This window comes from Pleurodeles waltl, chromosome 2_2 (genome assembly GCF_031143425.1).
Source record: "Pleurodeles waltl isolate 20211129_DDA chromosome 2_2, aPleWal1.hap1.20221129, whole genome shotgun sequence".
NCBI lineage: Eukaryota > Metazoa > Chordata > Amphibia > Caudata > Salamandridae > Pleurodeles > Pleurodeles waltl.
Genome location: NC_090439.1, coordinates 201,876,602 through 201,896,354, shown reverse-complemented (window position 1 = coordinate 201,896,354; position 19,753 = coordinate 201,876,602). Strand labels below are relative to the sequence as shown.

The 19,753-nt window shown below is 43.8% G+C and overlaps 1 protein-coding gene across 5 annotated transcripts in view; it reads left to right on the top strand.

Moving 5' to 3' along the window:
• Positions 1-19,753, top strand: part of TGFBR1 (transforming growth factor beta receptor 1) — a 464,518-nt gene that overhangs the window by 294,218 nt on the left and 150,547 nt on the right. For all 5 annotated transcript variants that reach the window (XM_069219636.1, XM_069219635.1, XM_069219632.1 and 2 more), the window contains one exon: positions 810-940. In XM_069219636.1, coding sequence (XP_069075737.1) covers positions 810-940 — 131 coding nt within the window. The remainder of the gene's footprint in view (positions 1-809; positions 941-19,753) is intronic.

Sequence of the window (19,753 nt, the reverse complement as noted above, 5' to 3'; positions counted from 1 at the left end):
GCAGAAAAGTAGTATTTTTCATGGAAATGTTATTTCAAAGGCATGCTGTAATTCCTCTGAAGTGTGGATTTCTTCCAATTGGACCCCCTAATCGCAACCTGATTTATTTCTCCAGCTGTTTAACTCAAATCATGGTAGTGCATTTGGAGGATGTCTGTTTGAAACTACTCTGATGGGCTTTACAGTTGTCCTTTGATTAATTAGAATCCTTTTTCTTAAAAGGTAATTGAAACATGAACATTAAAACTGCAGTGCATACCAATTTTAAGTCCTTGCCTGAAGTCTTTTGCTGCTACTCAGTGTGATTTTGTTACTATCCAACAAGTTTTTACTCAAATCATGAATTCAGTATTTAAATGGTTTTCTCTTTTTACTGCAAGACCACTGAACTGTTTTTAGTCAAATCATGAATTCAGTATTTAAATGGTTTTCTCTTTTTACTGCAAGACCACTGAACCGCATTGTCTAGTATTTTACCTACCGTAATCAATAACCATTTCCCTGTTAAACACATTTTTCATGCTAACTGCACCAAAGTAAACAAAATACAATAAATAACATCCAACATGTGGATGATGGCCCGGAAAAGCTATTTTGAGGTTCCTTTGGCACTTTTAAATCACATGGTAGAAGGCTGGGTGGTTTATACCACCAGACCCTTTGATGCCATTACTGGACCATATTACACACTTTAATATGTATACTCTCCCACTAATTTGCTTGCTTGGTCGCTCTCGGTCTCTCTCTTTTTTACTTTTTATTTTATTTTATATACGGCAGCTGAATTAAGAGATGTTTTTACTTTGCAGGGATTCATGAAGAATACCAGTTACCTTACTATGACCTAGTCCAGTCAGATCCTTCTGTTGAAGAAATGAGGAAAGTTGTTTGCGAGCAAATGCTAAGGCCCAATATTCCTAACAGATGGCAAAGTTGTGAGGTGGGTGTTTGTATAGTCTTTTTAAGGTAAACAAAACCGTGTTGAACCATTGACTTTCATATTGACTGCACGTTTTTCTTTCATGGGGTTCTGAGTGTAGGTGAATATTAAAAAAAAAAATAACAGAAAATGGTTTCTAACAGTTATAAACGCATCTCCAAGTGCCAATCTCCACATTGTTTTATGCACCTAGTCCCTCCCATTGACAACCTTTATAAGACGTTTCGAGCAGCAATCCTCCTAAAAGCACAGATAAACAAAAGCATTTACATAAGCACAGGGTGACTTTCTGTTGAAAAAAAATATAAATGTAACAAGACGAAATTTTCACCCCAACATTTAGCTTACTGAATAGGTTCTTTGATTTAGCTTGAAATGTACAGCAGGCATACCCTACAACCATGAAGATTTCATTCGAAAAAGGCTGGTCTTAAAGCCGGTGTACCAGAAAAATTGAGAAAGGGAGCCTTTACTGATGGAAGCTCTATATGCAGACTACTGCTTTAATTATAGCCAGCATTGAAGAATGGACGTCATGCATAATCACCACGGCACTGAGCTTTATAAGTGTTTTTTTCCAATACTTGTCAGCTCTGATCTCAGCCACTGCTGTCGGACGGGAAGGTATGACACATTCTTTTGAGAAAGGGACAAATAATGGCTAGTATTAGCAATGAGAAAAAGCATAACATTTAGCAAACGGAAGTCATACAGATTGAATGGAAAGGAAATTAAGAAAAATAAAGGAAATTATGATGTAAAATGGAAAGGAAAAACGATAGAAAAAACAAGAGGAAAGAAAAGAAACGTGAAAACAGTTAGTCAATTTAAAAGAATATTGTAGGAAGCTGGCTCTGTATATACTATATCTAAATGAGATATAGTGCGCACAGAGTCCAGGGGTTCCCCAAGAGGCTTGACAGAGGCAATAATAGATAAAACTAATGCTCTATTTGTAGTAGTGTGGTCGAGCAGTTAGGCTTATCAGAGGGTAGTGTTAAGCATTTGTTGTACACACACACACACACACACACACACACACACACACACAAGCAATAAGTGAGAACACATTCAATGACTTTACTCCTGGCCAATAGGTTTTTATATAGAAAAATATTATTTTGTTAGTTTGTTTTTAGAACCACAAGCTTCAGATTGCAGGTAAGTACATTAAATGTAAGGTACTTTGCATAGGTATAGTTAGAACTTTAAATCAAAACATGAATGTACACAGTTTTTCATAAAATGCCAATAACCTATTTTAAAAGTGGACCCAGTGCAATTTTCAACAGTTCCTGGAGAATTTAAGTACAGTTTACTTAATACAGTAAATAAAGCACTTACAAGTTCAGTCCCTGGAGCATAGGTAGCCCCACTGTTGGGGGTTCAAGTCAACCCCAAACACCCAGCACCAGCAACACAGGGCCGGTCCGGTGCAGAGGTCAGAGGAGCCAAAATAATGGGGGTGCCTATGGAGACTAGGGATGCTCCGGTCTGCTGGCAGGTAAGTACCCACGTCCTCGGGGGCACACCAGGGGGGTTTAGTAGAGCACTGGGGTGGCCCCAAGTAGGCACACAAAACACACTCTCGGTGCACAGAGGCGGCTGGGTGCAGTGGACAAACAGGGCATCAGGTTTGCATTAGATTTCAGTGGAGGGACCCAGGGATCACTCAGACGTTGCAGACAGGGCACAGGGGGGCTTCTTTGGCCAGCCACCATCTAGGCAAGGATGAGGGCTGCCTGCTGGTCACTGCTGCACCGGTGGTGGGGTTCTCACGGGCCTGGGGGCTACGGGTGCAGTGCTTCTCCAGGCGTAGGATATCTTTGTCCCAGGCAGTCATGGGCAGGGGGGTCCTCGTGATTCCCTCTACATGATTCGTCGTGGGGGTGCAGAGAGGTCAGCAGAGGGTGGACACGTCGTTGGAGTTGCCTGGGGATTCTCTCTGGGTCGTTGGTTTCTCTGGACAGAGGCCAGGGGCGTCGGGTGCAGAGTGGCGGGGACTCACGCTTCTGGAGTGAGGTGAGAGACCCTTTAAAAATGGTTTATTCTTTCTTTGGTTGGACAGGTCTGCTGTCCACGGGAGTTCTTGATCCTTTGTAGTTGCAGGGCAATCCTCTGAGTCGACAGAGGTCGCTAGGCCAGCAGGATGCGTCGCTGATGCAGGTTCTCTGAAGTTGGAGACAGGCCGGTAGGGCTGGGGCCAAAGTAGTTGTCATCTTCCTTCTTTTCTGCGGGGTTTTTCAGCTAGGCAGTCCTTCTTTGTAGGTTGTCGGGAATCTGAAATCCTGGGTTCAGGGTCGCTCCTAAATACTGAATTTAGGGGTGTGTTAGGGTCACAGGGCAGTAGCCAATGGCTACTGTCCTTGAGGGTGGCTACACCCTCCTTGTGCTCCCTCCCTTTGGGGAGGGGAGCACATCCCTATCCCTATCCCTATCCCTATTGGGCTAAATCCTCCCAAACAAGATGGAGGATTTTCCAAGGAGGGGTTCAGTTCAACTCTGGTCATCTTAGGGGTAGACCTAGCTGAGGGGGTGGTGACTCCTTGTTTTTCTCATTATCTCTCTGGACTTGCTGCCCAAAGTGGGGGCTCGTCCAGGGGGCTGGCACCTCTACTGGTTGGAGTGCCCTGGGGGCATTGTAACACCCTCCTGAACCTTTGAGGCTCACCGCCAGGTGTTACAGTTCCTGCAGGGGGAGGTGTGAAGCATCTCGATCCAGTGCAGGCTTTATTTCTGGCCCCAGAGAGCACAAAGGCTCTCACCCAAGGGGGTCAGAAACTTGTGTCTCAGTGGCAGGCTGGCACAGACCAGTCAGTCCTGCAATGAAGGATTGGGTAACATACAGGGGGCATCTCTAAGATGCCCTCTGTGTGCATTTTTTATTAAATCCAACACTGGCATCGGTGTGGGTTTATTATTCTGAGAAGTTTGAAACCAGTGTAGCCATTATGGAACTGTGGAGTTTGTTTTGACAAACTCCCAGACCATATACTTAATATGGCCACACTGTACTTACAATGCCTAAGAATGGACTTAGCCACTGTAGGGGCATATTGCTTATGCATCTATGCCCTCACCTGTGGTATAGGGCACCCTCCCTTATGGCTTTATGGCCTGCTAGAGGGGTGACTTACCTATGCCACCAGGAGTGTTTTGTGTGCATGGCATCCTGAGGGGGAATGCCATGTCGACTGCCTTTCTCCCCACCAACGTACACAGTCTGCAATGGCCGTGTGCATGTGTTAGGTGAGGGTTCCTTCAGGGTGGTACAACACTTGCTGGAGCCCTTGGTGACCTTTACTGGTCACAGGGCCTTTGGTGACCTTTACTGGTCACAGGGCCCTTGGTACCACTGGTACCTATTACAAGGGACTTCTGTGTGCCAGGGGTGTGTCAATTGTGGTACATTTGTAGTGAAAGAAAACTGGTGCTTGGGCTTGGTTAGCAGGGTCCCAGAACATTCAAAGTCAAGTCAGCATCCATATCAGGCAAAAAGTGTGTTTATGGGGGGAGTTGTAACTGCAAGGAGGAGCCATTTTCCTACAAATATGCCTAGTAAACTACCTGCACACGGAAGATATAAGGGTCATTCTCCCTGCCCTTGCCCAGTTACACTTCTTTTCCAGAGCAGTTCCAAACCTCTGTAACTCTCTCCTATCTGAAATGCATTGTGAGATAGACCTGCTCACTGTCTGCAAGAAACTAGCATTTCTTCCTCTTTAACTGTTATTTGAATCCCCATAGTAAACCTAAGTTCTACAACATACCTAATTTCCTGCAATGAACTCAATTAATCTAATGTACTTAATCCCTCCACCTGCTTACTTCTCTTACCCCGTTTCCTTTTCCTTCTTTGACCTTTTTAGCTTCTGTTTCCCCACTCCTCGATCCCTTTACTATAGGTACTTAATCTTCCCTTCTTAAACTTATTCTCTGCCCCCCTTTCCCTCCTCCCCCTTGACTCCTCTACCCCATTTCTGCATTGCCCCTTCCCTTCTACCTACTTCCCCTTTAAGCTCCATTGTTTCAAAACCACCTCCCCTCTCTACCTGTCCTGTTCTATATAGACCTTACTCACCCTATCCACCCCCCTTGTTTCTAACTTTTCCATCCAAAGTTAAGTAGGTTGTACGCTAAACGATTAGCTGATGGTTTCTGTTCCTACCAATGTGTCACACTAATTTGAGACTGTCTCATTGTCCTTGTTACACGGTAAAGTGTGCCAACACATCTGGGTAGAAAACTTAAACATGAATAAATGAGCACTTGGACTTAAACCTTTACCTTCTGAGACTCTTGCCATCCTTGCGCTTGATGTTTGGGGCATAAAAGTTATCCAAGCCAAATGTGCAAACTTCACCTCCCCCCATCTAGGGGATTCTAAAGGTATCCAGGGTTTATGGATTCACCTGGAGGGAACTGAGAAAATAGCCAAGGTATAGTAATGTGCTTTGTTGAAAAATGGGCAAAAACATGCTGTGCAAGAAAGCATATGTTTTTTCCTCAAAATGACTTCAGCAAAATAGTCATCCTCCCAGCTTTCAGTAACATTCTGAGTTGTTAAAGAAGATTTAGTTTTCACCACAGTTCTTGTTCTTTTCTAACTGGTAGTCCATTTTTTCACATTTGTTGCTTTTTCAACCTATTTGCACTTAGTGGTGGGAACCAGTCTGAAACCCATCAGTGAATCCATAAAGATACACACTTCTGAAAACTAGGCACAATTCTGGATTATGAAGGGGTCATTTGTATAAGACTGCTCAAGAAACAAATCATTGAATAAAAAAATTTGAAAATAAGTAGGAAATAATAGCAATTGGTGATGTTTTCATCTGTAATTTTTTGCCCGAAAGTAACATACAGTGTTATCTTTCAGACCTTTCTGGTTAAATGGAACTATCGTGCCTTCTTGGCTGTAAAAAAACAAAACAAAAAAAAACATTAGGTGCCAACAACAGAGCTGCAGCTTGTAATGGCTTTCCGTTGTGTACAGAGTATGGTGCAGTTGATGTGCTACAATCTAATCAAAGAAGAATGGCATGAAGAAAATCTTTGTATTTTTGTTCAAGGAACTACTTTATTATAGTTGGGGGTGTTACTCATACCAAAATGTGAGGGTAATTTGCACATTTTTATCTTCTTTCACTCTGGCTTACATTTGGACGCCAATGGTGAAGACAAATTCAATTCATAATAAAAACAGGCACCAACTGCAATGACGACCGGCTGCATGGATCTCTCCTCAACCTTAGCTGCGTGGATCCTGCATCATGGGTGGTGGGCTGGAGTAGTCCTGTTGGTCCTCTCTGCCAGCTGTCCAACTTTGGTGGAGGTAAGCCTTTGCCTTCCCATGCAAGACAGTACCCCCGTGTACCGTGTCTCTTGCAGCTACCAAGGCTTGTCGGCATCTCCTCCAAGGGATCATCAGGCTCTGTGTTGCCCCAGCACTCCTTCCTGCGAAGCACAGCCCTCTGCGTGCTTCTCCTGCGAGGTTGAACCCTTCTCCAGTTGTGCTGCGTGGGCTCCTATGCTACTCCTGGTTCCTCGTCCAGTGGGTCTCCTGTGGGGGCTGCCTTTTCTTCAGTGGACTCTGCCTTGTTGAGTCCTCTTGGACCTTGCTGGTCCACGGCGGCCCCACTTGTGCTTCATTGCGACTTCTGCCTTTGCCAAGGCTTGTTGGTGGCTTTTCCACGCCACTGACCGACTGCAGTCATCCATCTGGCGTGGGACTTCGACTGCATCCTCCAGGGCTGCATTCCCGACCATCTTCGTCATACCATCGACCAACTCCTGGAACCGCAGGTGGGTAGTGGGCTTCTGCCCCCACCGGACACATCTGTGATTTCTGGACTTGGCCCCTTCTCCCACAGGTCTTCCTCTTCAGGAATCCCCAGCTGGTTTCTTGCAGTCTTGTCTGGGTGTTGCATTATCTTCTTTTTTGTCCTTGTGGGTGGTTTGGGGAAAAACCAGTAACTTACTCCTTTCTTCCTGGTTGCTGGGGGGGCACTGTGGTACTACCTTTGGGGTTTCCTAGTTCTCCCAGCTCCCCTCTACACATTCCACTTACCTAGGCGGGAGGTACTGCATTCCATTTATTTTTATTTTTTAAGTATATGGTTTGGGCTTTCCCTAAGGTCTCTATTGTCTATTTGCACTTGCACTGTTAGAAAACAGGTTCTATGCCTATTACTGATTACTAGTGTACACATTTAGTGTGTTACATACCTCCTATGGGAGGGTTGCCTCTCTAGTACTTGTTGGTAATTGTGTCACTAAAATAAAGTACCTTTATTTTTGTAACACTGAGTGTTTTCTTTCATGTGTGTAAGTGCTGTGTAACTCCAGTGGTATTGCAGAAGCTTCGCATGTCCCCTAGATAAGCCTTGGCTGCTCATCTATAGCTACCTCTCGAGAGCCTGGATTCTAGACACTGCCTACACTACACTAACAATGGATATCTTGACCTGGTACCTACCACACAGCAGGCCAGCTTCCTACACCCGAGCTATTGAGCATGGCCATTGATCCTCCGATCAGACTGCCCCTTCGGGAGGATCTTCTGTTGCAGCAGCTGGGGACAGTTATCCGCCCCAACCTGTCCAGTCTTTGCCTCCTCACATGGAGATTGAACAGCAACAATTGACAGCTTTTGACCTCACTCCCAAAGCCCCCCCAACCCCCCCCCCCCCAAAGTCTGGAATGTCATCTTGGCAGCCAAGCATCCCTCCACCTAAACAGTATACGCCTGTCGGAAGACATTTGTGGCATGGTGTATCAACAAGTCTGATCCCCCTCGTCCCCCACTTCACCCCCCTTTTCCTCTTTGCACTTCTCTCAGAGGTTCTCCTCTTTATCCTCTCTCTTGCCCAGCAGGACTCTGTTCTGGGCCCCCTCAAGGGATATTTGTCTGCCATCTCTGCCTTTTAATAGGCTACCAGACCAACCTTCTCTTTTCAAATCTCCCATTGTTGGTTGGTTTCTTAAAGGCCTCACACATGTTCCCTCTTGTCCATTCATAAAGCCTCAGTGTGATTTGAACTCGGTCCTCACATACCTCATGCGTGCTCCTTTTTGAGCTTCTCCACAACTGACCTCTACGGCTCTTGACCCTTAAAACAGCTTTTGTGATTGCCACCACCTCTGCTTGCAGAGTGAGTGAGCTTCAGACTCTTTCTTCTTCGAAGCCACCATCCATGGCAGTGCATCCTGATAAAGTGGTCCTTCCTACCAGAGCTTCCTTTCTTGCCAAAGTGGTAACACCTTTTCATGTAGGCCAATCTATCACCTTGCCGACATTTTACGCACCCCCCACATACCTCTCATGAGGAGGAGAGACTTGATCCAAAAAGTGTTGGTGTTCTACCTATATCGTACCAAAGAGTTCCGGGTGGACGAGCAACTCTTTGTGGGTTATGTGGATATGAAGAAAGGGAAAGTGGTGCCGAAAAGGACAGTCTCGCGATGGGTAGTCCTCTGCATCAAGATGTGCATCTTCATCGAAAAAGCAACCCCCTGAGGGTTTGTGCACACATTCTACCAGAGCAACTGCTGTTACCAAAGCGTTTTCACGCATAGTTCCATTCCTGGATATCTGCCAGGCAGCAACGTGGGCCTCTTTACATACACTCATCAAGCATTACTGCCTGGCCAGTCAGGCCTACAGAGACAATTACTTTAGCCGTTAGGTCTTGCAGGACGTTTTGGTGCGATCTTAGTTCGCAGCCCACCACCAGGGATGGTATTGCTCGGGTATCTATTCTAAGGTAAGTGGCAATGACTTGACCTCCAAGCAGTCTCCCTGAAAGCTAATCTTTTTTCCAGCACACTAAATGTAAAGGTGACTCGACGCAGCGGACTTCATCTGGCAGAATATGAATGGTATCTGCACTGTAGTTGGTTCAAGAGATCTTCGCCCAATGTAGCGTGTCTTGGATCGATCTTTTTCTGTATGCCTTTCCACCACTGCTGCATCTTCCCCATGTTCTGAAGCAGTGCAGGTTTGACCGAGCTGAACTCCTCCTGATAGCAGTGGTTTGGGCCACAAGAGTATTATTTTCTGACATTCTGAGCATTTGCCCTGTGCGCCGTCTACCTCATAGAGAGAACATACCTCCATCTACATATGTGGAGATTGAGTCGGGACCAGCTGGGTGGTTTTGACATGCCCTCGGTAATGGTGAACATTTTATTCGCCTCTCATCACCTACCTCCCAAACTGATGTATTCTGGCAGTTGGACAAAGTTTGTGGCCTGCTGATGAGTTGTATCTTGTTCAGCTAAAGCCATCTAATATTTTGATGTTTATTTTATCTTTAGCCTCACAATGCTTTGTTCTAGTCACTATTAGAGGTTGTTGGCCCTTTCGGTCTCTGTGTTTGCCGGATAGATCCTTGTTGCAGTATCAGTTACATTCAGAAGGTACAGATTGTGGATTTAGTTGAATATCCACCAGAAAGACAGTTGCTAATGTTAAATAAGTGGTTCATTGTTACATGGTTGTGTTGCAAGCAAGCTTCAATGTAATCAAGTGTACTGAAATGAAATTTGTTGGCCCAGTACAAGACGTCAGGTGCCTTTGAATTGCACGAAATGGATATCATGACATCTTTCAGCTGTAATCCATTTCAACTTAACTTTCTGTTGGAGATCATAATGGTGTGTAGGAGAGGAGCAAGAGCTTCTGGCAGCCATGTCCGTATCCATACCTCTGTTGTGGGTGAATTTCTGCCTATCATTATGTTATCAAGGTGAATACTCTACATGAGCAGCTGAGGGGAGATGATCAAAGAAGGGCACCACCAGAGCAAGTTTAGCCCACCTATTAGCTCCATTTTATTGAGTGAGACACAGAAGAGCAGTTGGAGTATATCAGGCCGCCAAGGAAGCAATGCAAACCATTGAGTGTTTCTTCAGTAGAAATCTGGAGATGATGTGTGGTCGCAAATAAAATCATGCACCAGCTCACCACAGTTTGACTAAGTCTTACAAGTAGAAGACAGAAGTCACGACCTGTCTAGGTTGTTCATCATCAACAGTCTCTAAGCAGATGAGTAATAAATTGAGCACTCTGATAGCACTGCAGTAAAATGAAAGGTAGGGGGTTGCACACTCAATTCACACCATTCCCCCTGTCCGCACACAGACCCTTCAGCAACTCCACCATGACGGGTGGCAAGGATGCCAAAAATAACACTCTAAGAACATGTTCACCCAATCTAAAATATGGAGCATGGCCCATGACACAGCAGATTCTCTAGCGGGTACCCCAGAGGATGATGGCAGTGCTCAGGAAGATGCCCACCAGGTGGTCCAGAGGGACTTTTGCGGGCCTTCCTGAAGATCAAAGGTAACATAGAGGCAGTTAAGACAGGTTTCATAGTCAGCCTGCAAGAAATGAGGAGTAAGATTTCAGATCTGAGGGACTGAGCGGTTGATTTGAAAAAAGGCCTCCATGAACTGATTAGCGACTGAACTTGTACAATGAAAGTAGGTCATGCTCTAAGAAGAGCGCACCTTACTCCAAGAAAAATGTGAGGACTTGAAGAACTACTCAATGAATCTACAACTGAATGTGCAGCTTACCAACTTAGGTTCTCAAAAAATATTTAATAAAATATGTCAGACTTGTTTGAAAGTCTCTTGGATCAACATGGAAGATCGAAGGGAGCGCGGTCATAGTGCAAGGGCGGGAGGATCAATCTCCTTTAATGGTGCGTCATTCCAGCTGTTTCAATACCTCTCTCCCATCACATTGGCAAATCACAGGTCTTTCTGCACAGGAACAGAATGGCTAAAGTCAAGCAGTATAACACAAAAATGGGGTAATTCCCATCAGCCTCACCTTTCAATAGGCAGGAACTCGTAGGATCAGGTGTGTACAGTCTTGCGCAAACAACCCCAAGAACCATCCTCTGCTGTAGCAGAAAAAGCACAAATGAACACTGTAAGAAATTGGGTTACTGATTGAGGGGTATGAAACCCTATTTAAGCAGCAACCAAAATCCTTGTCAGGGCGAAGTCACAAGCACACCCCAAATTAACCTGTGCTCAAACCACTGGTAGTTTGGCACAGAACAGTCAGGCTTAACTTAGAGGCAATGTGGAAAGCATTTATGCAGCACTTCTAACAGCAATAAATTGAAAACACAACAGAAGAACAATCATAAACTAATTTAGAAAATAGAGTATGATTTAATAATTAAAATAAGACCAAATCAATAAAAATACAGTCAGTAGATCCGGAGGCTTGCAGTTTTAAAGATTTAAGTGAAAATAGCACCCAACGACCCAATGTGCCACTAGCGGCTATCTGGTGGTGTGAGACCAGGAAAAGGCCAGATGTTCAGGCTGACTGCAGTGGAGTGCAAGTTGGATACAGGGACCAGGTTAGACCCGCTGAAATTATACTGCCTCATTCCAGCACAAACAGTCCCATTCATGGTGGAGGAGGCTGCGAGGAGCAGGGAAACGTCACAGACAGCCATCAGTATAGAGTGAAGTGCAGGGCTGGCGTCATGGATGGGTGTCACTGTAGCAAAACGATACTGTTGTTGCAAACGTTCTGGCCAGTGCTTCACAGTAGCACTCCCTGCGAGCGTTCAGTGCTGTAGCGTGAATCATCAGGGGAAACTAACTTTGCGTTGGTGGGCTGTGTGGGTGATAAGGTTTCGGCAATAATAGGCTCGTTCCCAGCCGCAAAGAGCAGAAAAACTTCACTTGAGGGGCACCACTTGGGGGTAGGGGCTTGCTCGAGGCAGATCTGGGTGCTATTTCAGGATGTTGTGAGTCTGTCATGTCACTGTGGCTCTGAACAGGAGGCCAGTACACTAGTCCTTAGTTGTTCTTGGTTTCTTGGGTTCATGTGTAGGTCCAATCCCCCTGACTCCGATATGAGGGCAGCGGGGCAGTGTTCCTGCAGAGCAACAGTCCAGCAAAATGACAGTAATTTCAGCAACTCAGCAGTCCTCCTTTCTGGCAGAGTTTCCACAGGTCAAGAAGTGTCCTGAAGAATTGGTGGCTGAGTCCCTGTATTCATACCAGGTGCATCTTTTTGAAGTAGGAGAAGCTTCTAGAGGTTTCCCTTTGAAATGCACAGGTTTTTGGCCTCCACTGACCTTTCTCCAGACTAACTACAGACAGGAAGGGGGGGGGGAGCAGCTTTTTGTGTTGAGGCAAGACAACCTATTCAAGTGTAAGTAAGGCAGTGCCCAACTCCACCCTCCCATCCTGCCAGTGATGGCACACCTAAGCTCTCGTGTGTTGCCGTCATGGAGGAATTCCAGCTGTCAGCTGCACCCACAGGCAGTCTACAGGTTTACCTGTTCCCATTTGGAAGTTAGAGCTTATTACATGTACCAAGATAGCTCCAGTGTTATCCTATGGGAGAGGTATAGTCCTGGTCCCTTGATATACCTCTGTAAAAAAATAAAAAATAAAAATTGTCCAGAGATTTTCATTTTTTCTTTGTTTTTGTATTATTAGCTTGGATAGACATTGCTGATCCAGGCTGATTTTTTTTATTTGTATTTTTTTCCCCCGGATGACATTTTTAAAAATGGCGAATGTGTTGCAGTGATGATGTCATATTTAAAGAACCATGAGACCTATATATTTCATTGTGGTGTCAAATCATAGGTTTTGGAGGTCAAGTAGTCTCCTAGAAACAGAAAATAACTCGTCAGAGCAACCCTTCTGTCATTTTACAAAATGGCAGCAATAGTAGATGAAGAAGACATATAAAAATGGAACGAATATTAATGTTTTTTAATCCTTTTATGTATACACCAAACAATGCTTATGATATATGAAAAAAATGTTTATCGCTCCTGTTTTAGACACATTTTCATAGTTCACTTTATTTGTTTTGGCAATCGGTTGTAGTACATTTGCAGTATGTGGAACATTTGAGAGTAAGTTTGAGTGTACGTTCTGTGGGTAGAGGCTTTAGAAATTGTGTAGGTTTTAGCTCCCCTTCAATATCTTCCCAACCAATTTGACACAGACCCTTTCTCTACATAAGCATGATCTAAAACATTTACACATTTTCTGATAAGTAGAATGCTCTTTTAATGAGTCCACGCACAGAATATGGCATCAGTGGAAGGTCACTTAGCAGGATTGATCTCTTGAACTCACTGTACCGAAGATCATCAGATGTGTGTCAGTCAAAACTTACAGAACAGTGACTCTGATGGAACCATTTTGAACAGCCCACTCAGCATGTGGCACAACACTAAGGTCAGCTTCCTCCAATATGCTGTTAAGCTCTTGAACTATATGGCCCATACCCATACCTTTTGAGTATATCTCTGTAGCCACCAGTTCCTCATAAGAAATTGCTCCACTTGGAGTAATAGGAAATTCATTGTTCACTGAAGCATCAGCAATGTTTTGGCGAGTTAACCTCTCCAAGTTCATCTTGTTCGATGTTGGTGACCAGAATTTATCATGTTGCACAGGTATAGATGTCGAATTTTTGATGCAGGCACAGCCAATTGTTCCACTTGTAGACATTAATCTGAATCTCACATTCTTTGACAGATAGTTCAAGATAACTGTCAGACAATGTGTAGTTCTTGCAAGGTACATACTGACTTTGATATCTGTAGAACATTCTTAACGACATCTCCGAGGTTTTGCTTGCATGAAATCTTGACCATTCGCAATTGTGACATATAGACCACAACAACAGCAGTTTTCACTGAGGATACCTTTTTAAATTTAAATTCTTCAGGTGAAAGGTTTTTTGGAGCTCTTGTACGAGTTTGTGCTTCACTGCTTTGGTTGCAGCATCTCCATTAAATAAAGTTTGTTGAAAGAAGATCATGCAACAGAATGTCCTGGACATATTCCCTCCTTTCTTTTGCTATGTCCATCTCTCTATGTGCTTGTGAAAGTTTTTTTTTTTTTACCTGTTTTGTAGTAGCTGGTTTGGCAAGAAAAGCGTGGATGTTTAGCTTTAGTGATCATGTCAAATATTATTTCTCTTTCAAAACAAATATCTCCTGCTTCAGTTCTGCGTACAGTTTCGTTCTAGGACATCTAGTGGACATATCTTTATATCGCTATCCACATATTGTTTGGTCACAAAGTTGTGTAGTCGTACAGGCTCAGTCATTTCAAAGGGGTTTCCTTCATGCTGCATGAAACGAAGAAGGCTGTCAACATGTGTATTAAAATGTTCGCCCCTCTTTTCCACAAGTTTGTGACGAGGAACAGTTTCACGATGGCCCATTAATTTTGGATTTGTCATTTCTCTCAAATTATTGCAAGTAGAAAGGACTTCACTGTAAACTAGCTGCCACTGAGCAACTTGTTCACTTTTAGGTGTCTGACCAACAATTCGCTTGGAGCTTTTCTGTGATCTCTGGTTTGTCTGTTCCAATTTCATATCTGGAGCCAAAGCATTGAACCCCCTCTCTCTCTTTCACCACAAAATGTCTTTGGATGAATTTTCTGTTGAGGTATGGTTTTTCCACCTCCAGCTTCACTCTCTAAATACCGGGATCTATGTCTCAGGTAGTTTATGCAATCACATTTGCGATACCGAGTAATCAGCGACTCTATAGTCTTCATGTGCAGCTCCCAGTCACCTTTCCGATCAGCACGTAACAAGTTTTTCTCTCGAGCTATCATGTGTAAAACATTTCCCCAGTACTTGCATAGTCCTAATTTTTCTTCGCATTCTTTGACAAACTCTACATACCTGGTTTTCATGCTTTCTGATTTTGAACTGAATGTATTAAACATTGCCTGGCTTTGCATTGTGTCTTTTGAATGAAGTGCACCCTGAACCTTGTTCCCTTCTGAGCTAAGATAGGCAAAACCTAATTTGTCATTCTTGTTCCAGCAGGCATTCCAATTAAATGTTTCTATAACCTATGATACAATGAGCATATCATGTAACAATCAATCATAATGAGCTCCGCCAAGTACTGACTGGACAGTTTTGCTTCCAAAGATTTCAGCCTCAATAAGTACATAGTCTATACAACATCCACTGAGAACTTCTGCACGCCACAACACAATTTTTGTCATGTGGAAAAGGCCCATCAATGGATAAACATCATCAAATTCTACTGGATTGCTAATAAAAATGTCCGCTGCAATAGTAAAAACAACTTCATTGCAGAAAATTGGCAGGATAGGTTGGTCTTCAAGATGAGCATGCACATTTTGGATTTTTTTTTTTAGAGCTGTGTATACTGTTGCGTAGTTTGCAACTGGAGATAGTATTACTGGTAAAAACCCAACCTTATTCAGTGGAATGATTTTCTAGGAGATCAGAGCATGAATTCCAAAATCGGGCCTGGATCAGCAAAGTCTGCCCAAGCTAAATTACTTTTCTAGTGATCCCAATGCACAAATCAAAATTGAAAATCGCTGGAGACCAATTTTGTTATGGAGGTATATCAGGAGGCTGGGATTAGTAAGTCTTGTAGTAGACCTAGTATCAGACTAGCCATGGATCAGAGAACACACAAAGGGTGGTTCCTGCCACCTGAACAATTCTCTCAAGACCTTGTGACCCTATACAAGATTTGTGAAACAATATGAGAATACCTCACTTTGAATAACATGGGGAACTGCAGTGGATAGTGGTATAGGAAGTTCTTAAACAGGAAGCCTTCCATCTGTGTTGTATGAGGGAAGTTGAGCTCGAATGGCTGAGAATGTAACTGCAAACTTTAGCGGGGACACACAAGACAAATCCCTCTAGAAAGTTGGGGAGGCAACTAATGAGTCTCAGAGGCCAGATCCATGCAGTTGAATACAGTAAAGCTAATTACATCTTGGCAAGGGCGGGACTCACATCTATGGGAGAGACATTAAGGCAGGAACTTTGCTTCTTAACTAACTCCAAGCTAAAGGAGCTTAGACCTCCTTTGGAAAAGTTAAGGCAGAGAAACTGGATATCCAGGAATCAGACAAGGGGAAAACCCAAACCTTTCACACATTTTATGAAAGTCCATATACAACAGCCCCAAGCAACACAGAAGCACACATCTGCATTCAGCTACTCTCTCTGAAGTACACCCCCCAAGAATGTGGAGATCTAATTAACCCCATAGCAGTAAATGAGGTGCTGGCAGCAATCAAAATCCTGAAGGTAGGTGAATCTCTAGGCCATGATAGCTACACACCTGTAAGCTGTTTGCACCTCTGCTTACAGAGGTTCATAATAGCATGAGCCACGAGTGCAGCTTTAACCACTCAATGACCGAGGCTAGTATCACCCCACTAGGCTGTTCAATCTCCCTGTTGAACCTGGATGCTAAATTCTTCTAGCTGGGTGCTGGGGAATCCTTTAAATATATAACGGCAAAGGTGGTACCTAATGGGGGAAGTGTAACCCTTGACTTGCACAGCAGTAGTCACACAAAACCCTCCCTACGGATAAGGTTTTTATGTAATTTATACATTTTATTTCATTCAGACAAACAAGACTGTTTAAAAACAGTTCTAGATTCAAACAAACTCTTAGCTTCAATATAGAAACTAAGTGCTCCTATTTAGTGATGGTGCAGTGCAAGTGAATAAAGTGAGCATAAAATGCACCATTGTTACTTACAAGGCAATATATACATGTAACTGATAGGGATCATGTGATGTTATAAACATAAACATAGTACAAGTGTCGGAAATCCACAATTAACTTAAAAAAAGTCCACATTTAGTTTTGTTCACGTTTCGACCCATATTTCAAAATTACATGGGTCATCATCAGAAGGAGATGATTTATAGGCGGGACCTACAAGGAACAAATTATATTCCAGTATCTACAAGTGTATTGCATCATTGTTAAAAATGTAAAGACATAAGAACTAGAGGTTCTCGGACATACCAGAACAAAGCAGGCAAGAGTCTTAATGTGTCTGGTATGTGTCACTGCTACATCTGGTTGAAACAGAATGCAGGCAAGCTGGAAAAGACAAATGCATGCATTATTATTTGCGCAGTGTCCAGAATGAGAACATCTGAACAATGCCACATAGGTAGAGGCTTACCGAAATGATTAGATAAAAAATCTTAAGGGTAAGTCAAAGGTTGCTTATAAGTACTGTAGGCTGCAAAGGAAATCAGAATCTTAGACTTCTCGCCTCCTGACTTCAAGTGTATGACCCCTGACGTTGAACAAACTTACTACTAAGTAAGCAACTGCAGGCATTAATCGCTAATGGAATCTTATGAACACTCCAGTACCTGAAAAAATCATGATAGTTGTTAGAAATAGGGTCTTTGGTTGACAGTCAGGTTACCCCCTGTTCAAGCAAGGACCCTCATTCTAGTCAGGGTGAAAGAGAATCACCCTCAGCTAACCCCTGCTTACCCCCTTGGTAGCTTGGCAGAGCAGTAGGCTTAACTTCAGAGTGCTAGGTGTAAAGGATTTGTACCAACACACACAGTAACTTAATGAAAACACTACACAATGACACAACACAGGTTTAGAAAAATAGGAAATATTTATCTAAACAAAACAAGACCAAAACGACAAATATCCTCCATACACAAGTAAAGTTATCAATAAAAATGCAAAAAGAGTCTTTAAGTTGTTTTAAATACACCCTAGCGCTGCTAGAGTGAAAATGTACCTGGTGCGTGTCAAAAATAACCCCGCACGGGCGGGTGTGCGTCAAAAATTACTCCGTGCAGCGGTACATGAGTCGAAAATCCAGTCGCACGATGATCCCTAAAATCCTGCAGGGCAGGTTGTGATCTCCCAGCCTTCGTCAGCGATGCTGCGTGTCGTATCTCCTGCTCCGTGCGTCGATTCTTCGGTCGCGTTTCCTGCGAGCGTCGTTTCTCAGCTGCAGAGCTGGCGGCGCGTCGTTTTTTCAGCTGCAGATCAGATTCACGTCAATCTTTTCCCCGCACGGCGCTCTGTGCGTGGATTTTCTTGTATTTAGGCTGCCACTTCTCCTTTCAGAGTCCCAGGAACTGGATGGGCACCACAGGGCAGAGTAGGAGTCTCTCCAGAGACTCCAGGTGCTGGCAGAGAGAAGTCTTGCTGTCTCTGAGACTTCAAACAACAGGAGGCAAGCTCTAGATCAAGCCCTTGGAGATTTCTTCCCAAGATGGAAGGCACACAAAGTCTAGTCTTTGCCCTCTTACTCTGGCAGAAGCAGCAACTGCAGGATAGCTCCACTAAGCACAGTCACAGGCAGGACAGCTCTTCTTCCTCAGCTATTTAGCTCTTCTCCAGGCAGAGGTTCCTCTTGGTTCCAGAAGTGTTTCTAAAGTCTGTGGTTTTGGGTGCCCTCTTCATACCCAATTTCTCCTTTGAAGTAGGCCTACTTCAAAGTAAAGTCTCTTTGGAATGAGAAATCCTGCCTTGGCCAGGCCAGGCCCCAGACACTCACCAGGGGGTTGGAGACTGCATTGTGTGAAGGCACGCACAGCCTTTTCAGGTGTGAGTGACCACTCCTCCCCTCCCTCCTAGCACAGATGGCTCATCAGGATATGCAGGCTACACCCAAGCTCCCCTTGTGTCACTGTCTAGTGTGAGGTGCAACCAGCCCAACTGTCAAACTGACCCAGAGAGGGAATCCACAAACGGGCAGAGTCACAGAAATGGTATAAGCAAGAAAATGCTCACTTTCTAAAAGTGGCATTTTCAAACACACAATCTTCAAATCAACTTTACTAAAAGATGTATTTTTAAGTTGTGAGCTCAGAGACCCCAGACTCCACATGTCTATCCGCTCCCAAAGGGAATCTACACTTTAATCATATTTAATGGTAGCCCCCATGTTAACCTATGAGAGGGACAGGCCTTGCAACAGTGAAAAACGAATTTAGCAATATTTCACTGTCAGACATATAAAACACATTACTATATGTCCTACCTTAACCATACACTGCACCCTGCCCTTGGGGCTACCTAAGGTCTACCTTAGGGGTGCCTTACATGTAAGAAAAGGGAAGATTTAGGCCTGGTAAGTGGGTACACTTGCCAAGTCGAATTTACAATTAAAACTGCACACCCAGACACTGCAATGGCAGGTCTGAGACATGATTACAGAGCTACTTATGTGGGTGGCACAACCAGTGCTGCAGGCCCACTAGTAGCATTTGATTTACAGGCCCTGGCACCTCTAGTGCACCGTACTAGAGACTTACTAGTAAATCAAATATGCCAGTCATAGATAAACCAATCAACATTATAATTTACACAGAGAGCATATGCACTTTAGCACTGGTTAGCAGTGGTAAAGGTCTCAGAGTTCAAAAGCCCACGGCAACAGGTCAGGAAAAATAGGTGGCAGGAGGCAAAAAGATTGGGGATGACCCTGTATAAGCAAAAAAGTCAAACAGTAGTCTAATCAGTGTTTGCTACACAAAAAAAACCTTCAAGCAACAACCTTTGGCAGAAACATACTGAGGGGGCCAAAAAGGGTCACCCAGAAAGTGAAGTGTGTCATGGGACGTTGATTACTCTGCAGTCAATGACAGAAAGATAAAGTTCTCAAAAATGTTTGGCTGGCCAGAGCTCTACCAAAAAACTATTCCTCAAACTGTTGTCACTGCCTTTAACTTATGCATGTGGAAGAGATCATTAATGCCTTTAGAGAAACAAATGCATTATATTTTAAAAGCTTGTGAGGTTGTAGAAATTGAAACGTCCGCTATTACAAGTGTAAGGTTGGTACCTAACCCTGAACTTAAAAACAATTTACTGATCGACATGACTGCAGCATGAGCAAGAAAAGCATTTATCAAATGATTACATCACTGTGTAAATTAGAACAGCCATATGCTTTTGTAAGAGGGCCACTAACTCACCCTATACACTGAATCACCTGTCCAAAA